Source organism: Castanea sativa, chromosome 4 (assembly GCF_040712315.1).
Source record: "Castanea sativa cultivar Marrone di Chiusa Pesio chromosome 4, ASM4071231v1".
NCBI lineage: Eukaryota > Viridiplantae > Streptophyta > Magnoliopsida > Fagales > Fagaceae > Castanea > Castanea sativa.
In genome coordinates, this window is record NC_134016.1 from 22117803 (window position 1) to 22135763 (window position 17961).

Consider the following 17961-nt stretch of genomic DNA (forward strand, 5'->3'; position numbering starts at 1 on the left):
AAAGATATTATCACACTTGAGATCTCTAAACCTATCAATAATAAAAAGCCAAAGAATTCACAAAAATTAATAAAAAATCTTAGAGACCCACGAAGCAAAGTTGACAGCAAACAAGGAATAGACCAAAACTATTATCAAAAAAGGAATAGATCAAAACAAGCATTAATTGTTTTTTCAAAAAAAAAATACTTACTTGCCACTATACAACCAATGGCATCAAACACAATAGCACTCTTTCTTCAATCACAAATCCCATAATAGTAGCACCATTTACAAATTTGAACAAAATTAACTAGTTGCAATACCATCTTCAAATCCAAAACCCACTAACATTAACACCACCACAAATAAACTAGGGGAAATAAAATCAAAATGGAGAGGAAGAGAAAAGAATAAATCCAGGTGTGTAGTGAAAAAAAAAAAAAAAACAAAGAGAGAGAGAAAAGAAGAAAGATGGAGGAGTGGAGATAAGGGAGAAAAAGAAAGAAAGAAAAAAAGAAAAAAAAAATAAAAAAGAAGTCTTAAGAGGATGTTGAGACAAGGCATTGATAAGGTGAGTGGGGGTAGGTGGGGTTTGAATTTTGACCTATAGTGGCGTTTGTAAAACGCCACTATAGGTCCTTTATCTATATATAAATTTAAATAGAGAAATAATATGTTCACAAAATTTTTACAAAAGTTTTACAACAAATCTTAAGTACCAGGTTGATACTGATTGTTATTGTTGGGGCAAAAAGTAATCTTAGTGCTAAGTTCAAATTTGAACCAATAACAACTAACCACTTATGATTTGTTGTGAAAATATTGTAAAAATATTGTGGACATAGCATCTCTCATTTAAATATAAATATATAATAATATATACATTTAAATTCTTGACCTATAGTGGCGTTTGTAGAAACGCCACTATAGCTCATTTAAAAAAAATTAAAAAAGGGCCTATAGTGGCATTTGCCAAATGCCACTATAGGTCCTACTCTTACAAGGGCTTACGGTGGCGTTTGTCAAATGCCACTATAGATCTATTTTCTCCTCTAGCCCTTATTAAAAAAAACTCCCAACCGAAAAAAAAACAAAAAAAAAAAACAAAAAAAACAAAACAAAACAAAAACAAAAAAACAAAAACAAAACAAAACAAAAAAACCAAAAACAAAAACAAAAACAAAAGTGCCTAAACACCACCATAGGAGGGGCCTATAGTGGCGTTTGTCACTATCGGTCTTTTTTCCTCCTCTAGCCCTAATTATTATTAAAAAAAAAAAAAAAAGAGGTGCCTATAGGAGGGGCCTATAGTGCCGTTTGTCAAATGCCACTATAGGTCCTTTTTAGTTTTTTTAAAGACCTATAGCAGTATTTGTAAGACCAGGACAAATGCCATTATAGGCCCTTGGAAACGCTACTATAGACCCATTGTTTTAAAACACCATTATATGACTCCCTAAATGCCACTATAGGCCCTGTTTTTTGTAGTGAGTAGTGATGGGATTAAATAAAAGACCATTGACTAAGAAAATAATTGACTATGCCAAGATTATTCCTTGAGAACTACTGATCGATTAAATATTTAAGCTCTTGGATGCCAATCAAATCATATCTAGTGAAGGATATTACCATGGTTGGTATGATGAATGAAAATGATGATATCATAAAAATTGAAAGTATACCAAAGGTAAGAGTGGTGATAAACTTAGCAAATCAAGATTGATGTGTTGTTTAAGCCTATATGAAAGCTCAAAGGATCTGGTAAATGGAAGATTTTAGAAGGAGGCTACATGTAGACATTTTTCACTTAGACAATGAGGTTTTCCTAAATAACATTCCCTCATTTGAGATGCTAATACCTTCTTACATTGTGACAAATTAGCTAGAGATGAAAAGACACTTTTTCCTTGATTTTGATGAATTAACAACACTTTCTCTGTTTGTATAAATTAGTTGATTTTTTTTTTTGGTGTGTGTGTGTGTGTGTGAAAAATGAACATTCTTTAGGAAAGTCTTGAAAAGAGATGCCATGTACCTATCTATTACATTTATACACACTGCAATGAGGGAGTGTCATTTCATCTATAATTTATGATAGAAATTGATTCATTTTAACTTTACGTGAGGTTAGTACAATTTATCCTATATTAAAATCAAGTTATAATCAAATCTGCATTGTTTATCTTTGTCATGCAATTTGATCGAAAGAATATTCCGAAAAAATATCTATTATTATTATTATTATTATTATTATTATTATTATTATTTGATACAAGATAAAAATTCTACTCTAGTCTAATCGAAATGTATACATGTGTGAAACTCTCTTCTTGAGACTGGAACCTCGACCCTTACCTCCCACACCCCACAAATACTCATACTTGTGGAATGATCATCGCATCAAGGGTGTGTGACAATATTGATTATTTTAGAAGTTGAATCTCTGGCCTGCAATTATTGATCACACTATCAAAATAATAAATTCTTACATGTGTCTCATCCCAATGGACTAATACAATTAAAATAATCATAAGGTGGATTTTTTTTGCCTTCAACTCAATCTTCCAATACTAATGAAAGAATTCGCTACATTTTTTTTCAATGGTTAAATTTAATATTGTTAGATTCATTTTTTTTTTAACGTAATTGGCATATCCTATGACAAAATATACTTTACTTGTATTTGGGTAAATCTAATTAGGTTCAAGAGGATCATTACAAGTGGTTACTGTTAGATTCTAAGACTTTAGGAACTAATGTATTAGAACTTCAATATGTATTATGTTAGAAAATCATGATCAAAACATAGAGTCTAGATTTCGGCTTGCTCAAAGCGTGTTTTTATGTAAAATTGGAATCGAGTGATTGCAGGATTTACTGGTCAAAATTTGTAAGGTTCAATCGATCGAAAATTAGACTCAATCAATTGAATCTCGTGAATGTTTAATTTTCTGTAGAAATTCCAATTCAGCCCAAGATTATATGACGTGTAGGGTTAAATGTTTTACATCACATATAAAAGGAAAAACCCTAGCTACGTTTTAGAGGTCTTTGAAGTGCTGTGTGTTGAATCTTTTGTGAGATCTAGAAGTGTTTACCTTCATACACACACATGGAACTATCAAGATCAAGATTCACATCAAGAACTTGATGGTTGTTTTAGTTGCTGCATAAAAAATTTATAAAAAAAAATCTTAAACCTTTGAGTGGAGTCTCAAAGTCACAAGTAGGTGAACTTGTGGTTGTTGTAGATCAAGGAAAGAAGTAGTCCGTGGACTCGGAGCTGTCACGTAGTCGTGGTAGTAAGTTTTCTATACGAAGTAGCAATTGGATGTTAGTGGTCTAAGCCTTATTGTACAAACTTCAATTCTTTCATAGTAGATCTATTTTTACCTTGAGGATAGTTAGATTAAATCATCCCTAGGTTTTTTACCGGTTAGGTTTTCTTGGGTTATTATATAGTTGTGTTCTTTATTTTTTCGTATTATTTACATGATATGATATTATTGTGTTAACCTAGATTTAAATAATTTATCTAAGTAATCACTTGGCTAAATAACTAGTTTAAACAACTTGTGTTAAAGGGGTCTAAAAACGTACAAGTGGTATCAGAGCGGGTTAGCTCTTGTGTCATGGAACACAATCACTCTCTTGTGATCCCTCCACACTTTGATGGGAACAACTATGCTTATTAGAAAGTAAGGATGAAAGCCTTCCTGAAATCTATTGATGAGAGAGTATGGAATTTCATTGAATACAAATGGGAGAAACTGACTAATCCTGTTAATGTTGAGGTTGCTCATACTACATGGAATATTCTCCAGACTGTGCATGAAGACACAAAGACAGTTATGATTAATAAGTTGCGGTAGTTAACAACTAGATTTGAAAGCATTAAAATGTCTGATGATGAATGTTTTGATGAATTTTATGTTAAGCTTAATGATATTGTTAATTTTGCTTATAATTTGGGTGAAATCTATGATCAACCTAGGATTGTTAGGAAGATTTTTAGATCCTTGACTGAGAACTTTAGACTCAAAGTGACTATCATTACTGAAAGTAAGGATGTGGACTCCATCCCTGTTGATGAGCTTGTAAGATCTCTCCAGTCCTATGAGCTAGACCTACCCAAAACAAACAAATCCAAATCAATGGCTCTTAAGTCAGTTGATGATGTTGATGGGAATGGATTTGATGATGAACTCCCTTCTACAGAGATTGCTTATCTTACCAAGAACTTTAGAAACTTTCTTAGGAATAACAACAGAAGGGCAAGAGGTAAAAACAATGCTGAATCTGAGAATTTTAAGAAAAATGAACCAACTGAAGTTAATAATGCTAATAAATCAAAAGAAAAAGTTGGTTAAACCTCTAATAATTCACTAGGTCAACAATGTTTTGGTTGTCAAGGGTATGGCCAACAATGTTTTAATTACAGTGAACATCCTAAAGCTGTTAACTAATACAGAAACTTGTATCCAATGATATATACCAAGTGGGGTAAACACCTCTATATCATCTAGAGCCCAATTGGTTTAAAGCATTTTGAATCACAAGAGCATTTGATGGCTAAAGTGCTTTTGCCAAAAATAATCAAATAGTTTGAAGCAACAAACTTTTAATATGCAATCATAGTTCTTGCAAATCTGATAATTTTAGGTAACTAATACTGAATCAATGCATTATGGATCATCTTTGCATACAATCTATAATAAATAAACAGGGAAAAAAAGAGAGGAAGAAAGACAAGGATTTAAATTAATCAATAAAAAAATTAGGCTAACTAAGTTGGAGAAACATGTTTCATAGAAAGAGAATCTTGTATTTGCTTATTAACCTTTCATGGTGCTACCTCAATACACAACAAAGATATGGAATTTTCATTGATCTAAATGCTCAAAGAAATAGAGAGAGTTGAGAACTATTATATCATTTAATTATGTGTGCCTCAAATTACTTCGTTTCTATAAGGTTTTGATCTTCACTACTTACATCAACAAAAGAATTGCTAAGCATGAACAACCATTAAATTTTGGCATCAAAAAGATTTATATGCTTATATAATAGTGGCTGTGAACATTAGAGAGTGTTGACCATTATAATAGTGCATTCTTGTGCTTCCCTCTACTTCTCTAGTTCCATCAATAGATTCAGTCTCTATTTCATGCAATTCAGCCTCAACATTGCAAAACATTATTGTGTCTGCATAGACTCAATTCATCTTTATTTTGCAATTAGAAGAGTCACCATGTCAAGCAGTGGAGTCAATTTTGTACCGTACCGGCCGGTACGGCCGAAATTTATCGTACCAGCTGGTCAACTAGTACTGAAACACCTTTGTTTCGTACCGCTCAAAATACCAGACTATACCGGACTATACCAGATATACCGGCGAATACCGAACATATCGGCCAAAAAATAAAAATCGGCCTGTACAAAATGTTGAAAAAAAAAAAGAAAGAAAAATATAAAAAATAAGTTAATGGCAAATAACTCATGATCTTTGCCGTTGTAACTGCATTTCCGGTCGTCACTCCCACGTTGCCGATCATCTGCCCCACTTGATTTCTTCATCTCCCTCTTCTTCTTCTTCTTCATCTTCAACTTTGAGATTTAACTATCTGCCTTCCCTTCCCTTTCATTTCTTTTTATTTTGGGCATTTTAAGTTTTTGTGGCTATTACAATTCACACAGCGCCACTCTGCTTCTCACACACCTCTTGTAATCAAAGTTGCATAGCTTTAGCTTTAGCTTTAGCTCAAGATTAGTGTTTATAATCTACAAAAAAAAAAATGTGGCTATTGTTTTGTGTGCCACACCGACAACTTTTAAGTTTTTGTGGCTATTATTTTGTGTGCCACATGAAGTTACTGTGCTGTAAAGTAATAACTTTTGAATTTCAAGTTTCAACTACACCACTTTAGTTTTAGAATATTATGCGTGCCATTTAACAAAAAGATTTTGTATATGGGTTCGGTCAGTGTGTGCCCTATCTATTTTTGAAAAAACATTTTTCGGAAATTGAAAAAATTGTCAAAATTTTTTCAATTTCCAAGAGATATTTTTCAAAAATGATAAATTATTGTGTGCCCTAAGAGCACACATTAGCAAAATCCTTTGTGTGTTATTATTATTATTATTATTATTATTATTATTATTATTATTATTATTATAAAATTGCGGTAAATCCGAAACGGTATACCGGTATCCGAAATATATCGTACCGTTGACCAAACCGGTACAACCTCCGGTACGGTATTGACTTTCTTAATTTCAAGTTCTTTTTTTCGTCAACAATATTAATACCACCACACCCAAAGTAATTAGAAGTCTAGAACAAAGCTCTGTTGAGTTTAATTCATAACATTTTCATCAATCATATAACCAATTTACCAAAGTATGAGGAATAAAATCATTAAAAAGGTTTCCACAAAATTGAAGCCAAAAAAAATAAATTATTAGTAAGGTGGTTATCCCTTTATTAACAATGTGACTAAAAGTGAAATTCAAAGTGGAAAAGTATTTCAAAAAAAAAAATCAACATGGAAAAGAAACATTATATATAAAACTGTCTATGTTGCAAGAAAATAGCCTTACCAACCAAACATGAGATGTTTGTCTTCTTGTCCTCATTTCCTCCATGAAAGTAGGATTATAATTGAATGGAGTTATCTACTTTTTGTCTATTATAAACGAAGCCTTTCATACCTCTAGAAAATATCAGCTACCCCTTCAATTAGAACAACAATCCCAATTATTTAAAGCAAATCACCAATACCCTTTTAAAATGACTGGAATGTGCAAATCGCTTTTAAATTAGAATCTATATATTTTTAAATTAGAATCTATATTTTCTTAAAGGATCAGACAACGATGATTTTTCTCCAAGAGTTTGTTACATATTTTCAAAGTCAAATTGGAGCTTTCCCAATGCCTATGATGTTGTCAAGAATAACCACATATGGTAGTAGTACAGTGTAAAATTTTGAAAGAATGACTATAAGAGATCCCATGCTTACAATCTAATAATGTTGTAAAAATTTAAATATTTTTGCTTTCTTTCTTCTCCTCTTTCGTGACATCCAAGAAAGGCTTTCAAATTTGTGGCTTAGCCCCAAAATAGCCAACAGTGTAATTTATTTTGAGATTCTAATTTCAAATATTCACTTTAGCCACTGTGTTCCTTAACTTCCTTTAGCAACCAAATACAATCTTTTTGGGGAGGAAAAAAAGAAGGAAAAAAAAAAAAAAAAAGCCCAAAAAGCTATATAAAGAAGATGCCCAAATCGCAACCAAACTAAATAAAAACCTAAAACTATTCATATGTATTGTATTGCTACACTTTCTTAGTAACTAAACACAAATCATTCTTAAACAAAGAAATTAAAATGGCACAAAAAGAGAGAGGGTTTAGAAGAAACCTCATATAATACACAAATGTACTCATCAGAGTCCACTGGCAGCCCATCTAGAGAATACTTGTAGTCAACAATAGTGCAAGGCTGCAAGCAATCTGCTATACAGATTAAGATCATTCCCCCAAGAAAATATTTATCTAAAATAAGAGAGAGAGATGGGAGGGGACATAAATAATAAATTTGAACATCTTGTTTGGACTACATGATCTATGTCATTAATTTAAATATTCAAAGTTTCCTGGCTTTCATACGAAAGGTTGCTAGAGCAACACATCAAGGAATTTAGAATTTTGAAGATAATTGAGTCAAGATTTGTATTAACATACAAAATAGTCCATCAAATTTGTGTAGAAAAATAATCAAATTTAAAACTTAAAAGGTACTAATTCTGAAACTATTGCATCAATAGGAGGAGAAAATTGAACTTTAAGAGCATGAAGGTCAACTCACTCTTCAGTGTTTTGGTCAAACATTTAACCTCTTTACTCAATTAGAAATTTTTTCAACATACCATCTAGCTACTACTTCTATTCTAGGAGTGGCTTAAGAGTGGCTTACACTCACATACATACAATTTCACAATAATGTCTCTTACATAAAATTCTATATGTTTTTCCCTTTATATCTAACTGATTATCTAATTGGGCTAGCTTTTTGGGCCTTTCCAATTGGGCTTTAGTGTGTGGCTTAGAGTGGGACCAAAATGGAACAAATAAGACTCTAGCTCCAATAGGCCTTACGCTTTTCTGTCAACTCTTAACAAGTCCAAAGTTACCATTAATTATATTTAATACCACTATATAAATATAATTGCACTCTAGGCCTTATTAATAAATTATATCCCAAGACTTTATTGTACATGTAACCCTTTCATAAAATATTCGTGGTAATACAAAGTCATAAATGGAGACTGCCACTTTAAAAATTACTACATCTTAATCTTTGAGTACCCGGTTTAGTCCTTTATGTTATTCATCATATATTTATGAAATCCAATTTCATAAATATACACTTTAGTAACTCCTCACTAAAGTGGTTAGGCCTAACACTTTGAATAACCAAATCCTTTAAACTTATCTCAACGGAATATTTTGTATCTCCGTTAAGAGATTATAAATTCTATCTTGAGAATATATGTTCCATCAACATTAAATGTAGTTGCCCAACATACTAAAGTTTTGATTGTGACTTTTAGATCTCACTCCTGATATATCAAAACAACCTACATCTCATGATCAAGTCCATTATTCTCTCAGGATTAAGAGTTCATGTAAATAGAAGTCGTGAAATTTATTGTTCATTTGATAGTCGTTAGGAGGATAATAAATCTTACAGTGGTCCAGTTCAATATATCCTAACTCTTAAAACATATCAACTAGAAGTCTCTACTTCCATGATCAAGATAAATCATCTTAGTTGATATGTTTTAGTTTTCGCAGATGAAATGTCCAATTTCATTACCAACTACGAACTACAATTCTGAGTTTACAAAGAACTTGTGATCTATATTTTCTGTGACTAAATCACATAAATCGCATACTATGCATCTCATGGATTATATGATAATGTCCAATATTCATGTTACCATTATTTTAGATAATAATAAAACAACTTTATTAATCACAACATTAAGTCATACATAATGTCATACATAGCATCATACAATAGGATTTAAGGGCACTAATCCTAACACCACCGTCTAAAATTTTGTGGTTGTCTATGCTTCCCACCCAACAAAAAATTATGTTCCCCACCATTAAACTAACTTCTCAATTTTGTGAGTATTATGGCTTCTAGAATAATAGCAAAAAATTTCTAAGAAATTTCATCAAAAACCTTGTTTACATGTAAAAGAAAAAACACTTAATGAAAGTGGACATTATTAGAATTTTTCTATTACTTTACTTTCAAAGAGTAGCATAACAGTCATAAATCATTGCAAAACTTCAATTTAACAGCAAAAATTCCAAAACATGTATGAATCAGTGCTTCCAAATCTACCATCTAAGCCCATATCCTACAGATCAAATTGTTTGGACATTCAAGTGCAGATAAATATTATGCAATGGATTTCTCTCCCTCTTTGACTCTCTCTGGCCCTTATTGATGCTCTCAGTGAACAATAATAATGTAAGGCTCTTTTGGTTTTTTTTTTTTTTTTTTAAATTTACTACAAATTAAGAGAATTGGCAAGGACGAAAACCTAAAACAAAAATAAAAACATCACTAACCATTCTTTAAAATGCCAAGAGACGAAGCCCATGTAGAATTTGATCTTCTATAGGGTTTCCCCAAGTTCAACGAAACCAACATCGTTTAAATCCATAGTTGAATAGCAAACGCTGATCTTAGGCAATTTAAAAACAAATTAGAATGTTTAATTTGATGAAATTTGGAAATAAAAAAAATTATTTACATATAAATTTTAATTAAGCCGTGCATCGCACGGACATAATGCTAGTATTACTAAAAGATTTGATATTTGTCCACTAAGTAACGTGGGATTTACTATATATATATATATATATATATATATATATATATATATATGTATATAGATTATATTTTCCCTCCTCTCTGTCTCTCTCTCTCCATACCAAAGTCAAGAATCACATAAAAAACATGGAACTCTACAAGTACTAAAAAATGTATTCAAGACAAAATTCTTTTTTCTTTGCTAGTTAGAAGCTACTGCAGCGGCCGCCTCGAACTTCCTCTATTTAAGACAAAATCCTTTTTGTAGTGATACACGTGTCAAAAACTGAGAAATACAATCCATAAAGAATTCCCTTTTTCACCAAGTGACAAATTGACAATATCCAACATCTATGTAATACTTGAGGTTTATTAGAACTTAATAAATAAATAAACAATTTACTTAGAACTAAAAGGCCTGGGACGTGAGTTTTATAATATGTTTTAAAAAAATATGAGTATTCTATGATATTTTAATGAAATAATAATAATAAAATGGAGGACATCCATTAATTTATTATTATATATATCTATCATGCCAAAATACTATGTATGTAATTCGCTTCGAAGAATATTATTGTATTTAGATGTTAAGTACAATTTTAGTAAATTTTTGTTAGTGCTAGAGCATTAGCATCTCGGTTTGTATAAAAGTTCCTATTATACCATCTCACTTTGCAATACACCAACATCTAGTTTTTATTTTTATATACAATACATTAAAATATTATAAACTATACAATAAAATAACATAAAACTATCTCCCCTCTCTCATCTCTTTTTGGTCTTCTCTCTCTAATTTTTGTCTCTATCTTAACCACCCCACCAAACCCAAACCCATAACCACCACCAATAGCTACAATCGACACCACAACAACTACCACAATCCCTCACTAGAAAACCTAGCCCATCTCTCGCTCTCTCTCTCTCTCTCTCTCTCTCTCTCTCTACCTGAACCCACAACAAAATCAATAGCCAAACCCACAAACTCACAAATTGCAATAGAAACCCACCACCACAACCACAACCATCACCATCAGAATCCGCAACCCATCAGCCACAACCATAATCTCCTCCTTCAACAACACAACCACCACCCAAACCCAAATCAAACCAACCAAAATTGAAACCACCACCCAATCACCACAATCAGCACAACCAAATCCAGAATTCACACCACCACCACCAATCTGAAAACCCACCCCCACCATAGATCAACAAACCCAGTCTAAAAACCCACCACCAATCAACAAACCCACTACCACCGATTGGCAAACCCACCCACCCCATTTGCAAATCTGACATTGATCTAAACGAGAGACGAGAGAGGAAAGAGAGAGAAAAAGGAGAAGCTGGAGAATGTCTACATGAAAGAGAGAAAGAAAGAGGAGCAAAGAGAGAGAGAGGGAGAGTTGATCTAGGTTTTTAACTTTGTATACGTTTGAGAGAGAGAGAGAGAGAGAGAGAGAGTTAAGGTGGTGTGTGAGAGGAGAGAGAATGTTAATTAAAATATTAGTATTTAAGTTTACAACTCAGCCAAAGTGATTTGTAAATATACAAACTCACTGTAGCAAGATTGTAAAAAATTTTAAGTTTACATACTTGGATGAAGAGGGCTTTTTTATGTTTTGGGGTTGTCAAATAGCAATTTTGGGGTTTCACAGCCTCCAATGTTAATTCTCTAAGTTAATTAATTGTGACTAACTAACTTGATGAATTGTAAAAACTTAAAAAATTCAAGGTTTTAATTAATTAATTTTTTTTTTATACCTTTCAAACTTCATAATGACAATAATTTATATAGGCGAATCCATGGAGGGTCATCATTGACTAGTTTTCGAAATAGTCTTTTTTTAGTTTAAGCCTTACGCAATATATGTGCGTATCAAGATAATCTGCTTAAGGAGCATAATATATAAAAATAAATAGATAAATTATATAAATATAAACTATCTATATAAAGTATAGAAGTAATAGTAAAAAATAAGATATTAGCGGTATTGGGGAATTGCAACACCTCTAAACTTTAGTAAAATTTATGTAATTTACCTCAAAACTACTGTTTATGTGCAACTCATACTAGATTTATTTTTTCTTTAAAAAAACAGAAGCTAAACACATTTTTAGTATTGCTCATTAGTATACCCTCCTCCCCACTTCATAAAAAAAAAATTTTGATACGACCCTAGCCTTGTGAATTGAAAAGGCTTTGTTGCAAGGAAAAATAGAAGAGGAGAGAGACTACATGCACCAAAAATTCGAGAGAAACTTTTCACATATTTGGCATGTCAATATAGTAGTCATAGGATGAAAAAAAGATCTTATAACAAAGAAAATCAAAATAATTGATTGTACCAAGATTTTTCCTTGAAAATTAATGACCGATTAAATATTTAAGGTCCTAGATGTGAATCAAATCATATCCACTGATGATCATATCATCAATATAAAGGAGAAGAAGGATATTACCATGGCCGGTATGATGAATGAAAGTGACGAAATCATAAAAATTTGAAGTTTACAAGGAAACTCGAGTTTCACGTGACTTTTTTTAATTAAAAAAAATCCACCTTAGCGGGTCACCATGGTTATTTTTTATGGAATTTGAGTTACATGGCAAATTCAAGTTTCGCAAACTCGAGTTTCGCAAACTCGAGTTTCACAAACTCAAGTTCCAAATGAATGGTTGCTGAGGACCAAAATTTTACAAGAAAGCCAATTCCATGAAAAGTCACGAAAAACCATGGGCCTTAACAAAAGAATGCCCAATTCATGAAGTTAAGAAGCACCATGAAGGTACAAAGTCCCAAAAAAAGGGAAAAAAAGAAAGAAAATTATTATTATTATTATTATTATTATTATTATTATTATTATTATTATTATTATTATTATTATTATTATTAAAAAAGAGGGATCTTGGTCAGACCAAAGGACATGCAATAAGAAGAGGGATCTCGATCAGGCTAGAGGACATGCAGCAAGAAGAATCAACATCAAGGCCCTAGGACCTTAATGTGTCCTTTTGAAGTCTTCAGAAGAGGACCTTGGCTAACACATGGGAAAGTCAAGATATATGTTTAGATTTTCAGCAAAAAGCCATTAAAAATCCAGCAAAACCAGGTATTATCTTTGTAACTTATGGTCCAAGCCCGTGGGATCCCGAGTGGGTAGTAAGGGAGAAGTGGTTTGGTTGGTAGGGGAGTGATTTATAGTGAAAGGAGGATCCCGAAGGTATCCCTTAGTTCATATATTTTCTTGGAATGCGTGAACCAATGGAAAACTCAGTTCCCTCATGTGTATGACACCTCTCCACAATTTCCTCTCAATTGTCATTTTCAATTAAAACTGTCACCCATTGCATTGAGCAACCCACCCACTCCTTTGACTTTCCAATAAGAAATCTTTCATTTATAGCTAAAGCCAAAGACCCTTTTTGAGTTTTAATTGCCTAATTAAGCTAAACTTCTGCCCAATGCACATGTTCAGGTTCTAGAGGACATGGTTTTACCCAGCAGACCAGGGACGTCCTTGCCCAGGGTACCAGACCATGTCCACTATAAAAGGAGCAGTAAAGCATAGCAGAAATGGAGGGGGGAAAATGGGGATTTAGATAGAGGAAAAAGGGGAGTGTTTAGAGGTTCAAAAAGATAATTCTTAGAGCTTTAAGAGCCCAACAATGGGAGAGAAGAGAGTCAAGGAGAAGGAATTTGTCACATATCTTTAAGATCATTCAAAATATCACTTAACCTCCAAAGAAACATATGCCAAAACATGCACATATCAGATATCACTCTCTTCCACAAAGTCCTCTTCACCTAACTATCTTGGAAGGCAATACCCAAGCAAAGCTACTTAGACTTGAGTTCCAAATCCCACAAGTCTTGTGCAAAAACACTAAGTTTGTGAGAATTGGGGCAAGGATTCTCGTGACTAACTCATTCTTATGAAATTCATTTACATATATGTATATGTATTAGAATGTATATCCTAATCTAAGAAACTAACAATTATTTGAAGATATGTGTATTGTATAGTGTATTCTTATGCAAGACCTATAGAGGTAAAGGGAAATAACAAAACTCCATTGCATAATAAGCATGGAGAAAGATTGTATAAATCAGAGAATTAGCATTCTGGGTTCTTACAGGCCTAGTACCCTTGGGAACCACGACATCTTGTTCGGGGTACCACGACATCACGCTTTGGGAACTAAGTGAAGTAACTCTTTTAAATGTTTACACAATAAAAGATAAGCCTTAAATATTCTATTTCAATCTCTTTCTCATTGTGAATATTATGAATAATTATTTTACTTATTTTGTAAGAGTAAATGGTCATTTTATAACACTAAAACACTTATAATGGTATTTTATTGCCTAGGAGGAATCGCATTTTTGCCTTGAGGAGCTTTATGTGACTTGCGCACAACTTGGTTCGTAATCAGCTTCATTTAGCTACGGTGAACTAAGCCCAGTCCACCAAACAACAAGTAAAAGGCTCAAGATCCTTGTTTCTACTTGGGCCTAGGTACTGTCTAAAAAAAAGAACCCACACAATAGTACATTGCTAATTATTTCGAAAACAGTGATAAAACAGTAATAATTTCGGCCAAAGATGTTATTTTGCCATTTTGTCCAGGTAAGGACGCTGATAAACTTAGCAAATCAAGGTTGAGGTGCTTGTTTAAGCCCGTATAAAGTTCAATGAAGGCTGCAAATCTTATTTGGCGAAAGGAGATTCTAGAAGGAAGCTACACGTAGACATTTTCACTTAGACCATGCATGAGGTTCTCCTAAATAACATTTCCTCAGTTGAAGTTTATACAAATGTAATAGATAAGTTAATGCCTTCTCACATTGAGACAACTAAATTATTGTTGAAATGACACTTTCTAATTGATGTTTGTGAAGGAACTACACTCTCCTTGAAGTTTGTATAAATTATTATTGTTGTTGTTGTTGTGGTTGTTGTTCTAAAAAATGATCATTCTTTTAGGGAAGCCACGATGAGAGAGGACATATACTTATTTGTTACATTTGTACAAACCGCAATGATAGAGTGTCATTTAATTCATAATTTGGGTAGAAATTCATAAGTTCATTCCATTAAAATTTAAGCAAGATTGATGTAATCTTCAATTGTTTATCTACCAAATGTAGTTTGATCAAAAGGAAATGCTCAAAAATATCAATTAGTATGGAAGTTGAATTTTCAATTTTGAGCTTAAATTTACTAATGACACCATAAAAGACAAGAAATTCTTACTTGTGTCTCATCCTACTGGACTTATACAATTAAAATAATCCAAAGATGGATTATTTATGCCCTCAACTAATCATACAACACTTATGAAAGAATTCAATACAATTTTTTTTTTTTCAATTTTTAATTTTAATATCATTTGGAACTCATAGCATGTCTTTGAGGAGACCTAGCATGGGCATGGCGAAGCCGCTTCTCATGCGAGAGTTGTTTTGCAAACCTACAGGAAAATAAAGTTTTTTCATCACATTAATGTAACAATTAATAAGCAAAATTTATATGAGAATTATTGTATAAATCAATGATACCTTATAAGAGCCTCTTCATTAGTCTCTTGACCTGAACGCTCAGAAAGGCCTGTTTCTAAATTCACCTTAGAAACTGGTTTCTTTAACAATCCTTCACCAACTTTAACAAGATCTTCCAAATTTTTCTCTGTGGCTATATCCACAGAAGATACTTCACCACTCAACGTGTCTTCCTGAATTCGAAGGTAGCTTTTCTCACAATGAAGAGCTTGGAAAACTACAGAAATGTGGAGGTCAACCATATCCGAACTTGATTGAGAAAATGCGTCAACTAATGGAGTGGACCCATTACTGGTTAACCAACTTAACAAACCCCATTTAGCTGCCTCATGCGCATTGTATTTCTCGTCATCTTTGGAAGTGCCTGTTCCTATCGAAATGACCAAAAATCGTGCATAATCCATTTGTTTTACAGGAAAGAAGTGAGGACTGCCTCGAGTGACCTCCTTTGCTACTTCACTAATAGCAACCAGTGCCTAGAGGTGAACAAATTTAGTAGGTTAATTTTCTGAAGAGAAATAGAGAATAAGATTTTCTGTATAATTCCACATTTACAACAATTAGAGAGATGGATTTTAAGCTTAAACATTTTTTTTTTGTTGAAAACATCAAAAGATGTCTTTTGAATAACAAGTATTTTGGCATTATGCGAAATAGAATAAAATTAAATTTTTTCAGCTATATAAATATGATATGAAATTAATAAGTTGGTATATACCGGATTATTTGCAGCAATACCACCATCTATAAGGTTAAATTCTCTCACTTTCCCAAAGGGATCTTTGGTTTGAAAATAATGAGCTGGAAGATAAGTTGGTGCTGCTGAGGTTGCAATGCATACGTCTGAAAGTAAAGCATCTAAGCTTGGGTTTTTCTTTACCTGTAGCAACCACTTTTTTAATTTAGTTCCATCATTACAAGCACTTTGTTAATAATTTAATGTAACCGCTCATGCAAATTTGGGTCGTGAAAGAGGAAGAAAATGAATTTAATTGAGAATGTTTAACCTTGAAGCTAGAGAAGATAGTCGGTTGGAGTCGCTTGATGTCAAATGTTGGAATAACAACATTTGTCAATGTCTGGTGCAATCTTGTGTTCCCAAGTTTTTCCTTAACAAGGCTATGTAGATATTTTCCATCATATTTTGGCCCTGAAAGAGTTCTGATAATCTTTGTAGCATAACCAAACAATGGAAAACTGTTTTTTAAACATGAGATCATGTTAATAACCAAAATAACTTGTAGTAAGGTTAATAATTAATGAAATATAGTAACTACTAATATTTCAAATATGAATTCAATACATAACAAAATTACTTGTTTTGTGGGAAAATTTTAGGACTATTGTTTAGATAAAAGTCCTTGATATCCTTGGCAGCAAACAGTGGTCGGTTCATTTCATTGGGGCTAGTTAGCATGGCAGTCACAAGACCACCTGTGCTTGTTCCTGCAATCACATCAAAATAATCCGCGATTCTTGCATCTTCACCATCCAGCTTCTGCATCATATCCCAAAAAATTTAGAGTAACAACAGAAACAAAAAGATTTTAACTCATAAAAATTCAGGATTGGCAACAAATTCTTAATAGACTAATTAGGGTCAGCTATATGTTTTTTTTTCCTATTATTCTATTTATTTCAAAATCATAGTCTCACGGCCGTAATTTTCATGACATTTTTACTTGAAAAATTAAGTACTTATAAATATTAAGAAATAATGGTGAAAAAGAAGGACAAATTCTGGATTTCTTTATCTTAATCTGTAATGCAAACTGGTTAGTGATTCTCCTATCAGGAAGAGAAGGGTACACGAATATTGCATCTGTGATTAAAGTGTAATGAAGGATAAGCTGGACAAGGAATGTTAAAATTTTGAATTGAAACATTAACAATTCTTTTGGCATGGAAACATTATAGGCAATATTTATTCTACCTGAAGCTCAGACTCTAGGAAACAAAGAATAGTTCCTGGGATAAGCCCTCTGATTCCACCACCATCAATACTAAGAATGGTGATTAGGTTTCCATAAGTGGGAGGATATAGGGGTACACTTGTTGCTTCCATGAGGGATTGAGGTGCAGGTATCTCTGTTTTTCTGTGTGTGTGTGTGAGAGAGAGAGAGAAGTTTTAGAGCCTATGTGAAAAAGTTTGAACCTCTTAAGCCTCAAGCGATATTGATTTCTCTTTGTCAAACATTTGGGTGTAAATATAGATTCAAATTTCAAACATCTCATGGATCACGCCCAAAAGAATGGTCAGTATCAGTTTCAAACTTGACTGACTATAGTCTATTATGCAATATATACACATGATAATCATGTGGAAAACATGGTAGACATATGCTAGGTTCAGTAGATGCTCACAGAGAAAAAAAAAAAGTTTTTTTGGCTTGATGAGTTATGAATAGGAATTACCTATTGGTTCGTGGGGCCGTTTTAATTAAAGTTAAAAATGCGGGGCCAATGATTTGAACTTTGTAATTTTTTTGTTTAAAATTCTAATTGACTCTTAT

General features: G+C 32.6%; 1 protein-coding gene across 1 annotated transcript; it reads right to left on the minus strand.

The window, feature by feature from the left end:
* Positions 1–15063: 15063 nt before the first annotated feature.
* On the minus strand, positions 15064–17583 carry LOC142631821 (patatin-like protein 2). The gene is made up of 6 exons (XM_075806141.1): positions 17382–17583; positions 16765–16946; positions 16456–16645; positions 16167–16328; positions 15449–15924; positions 15064–15360 (listed from the first exon to the last, which is right to left on the minus strand). The coding sequence occupies exons 1-6, from the start codon at positions 17511–17513 to the stop codon at positions 15276–15278; spliced, it is 1227 nt and encodes a 408-aa protein (XP_075662256.1). The 5' UTR covers positions 17514–17583; the 3' UTR covers positions 15064–15275.
* Positions 17584–17961: the final 378 nt, after the last annotated feature.

Bases quoted from the DNA above. Each gene is read 5' to 3' on its own strand.
- LOC142631821 (XM_075806141.1), bottom strand. From the start codon at position 17,513: ATGGAAGCAACAAGTGTACCCCTATATCCTCCCACTTATGGAAACCTA. The intron at 16,947-17,381 runs GTAGAATAAATA...GATATGATGCAG, and splicing joins TCCTAGAGTCTGAGCTTCAG to AAGCTGGATGGTGAAGATGC. The intron at 16,329-16,455 runs GTTAAACATTCT...TGGTTGCTACAG, and splicing joins CTATCTTCTCTAGCTTCAAG to GTAAAGAAAAACCCAAGCTT.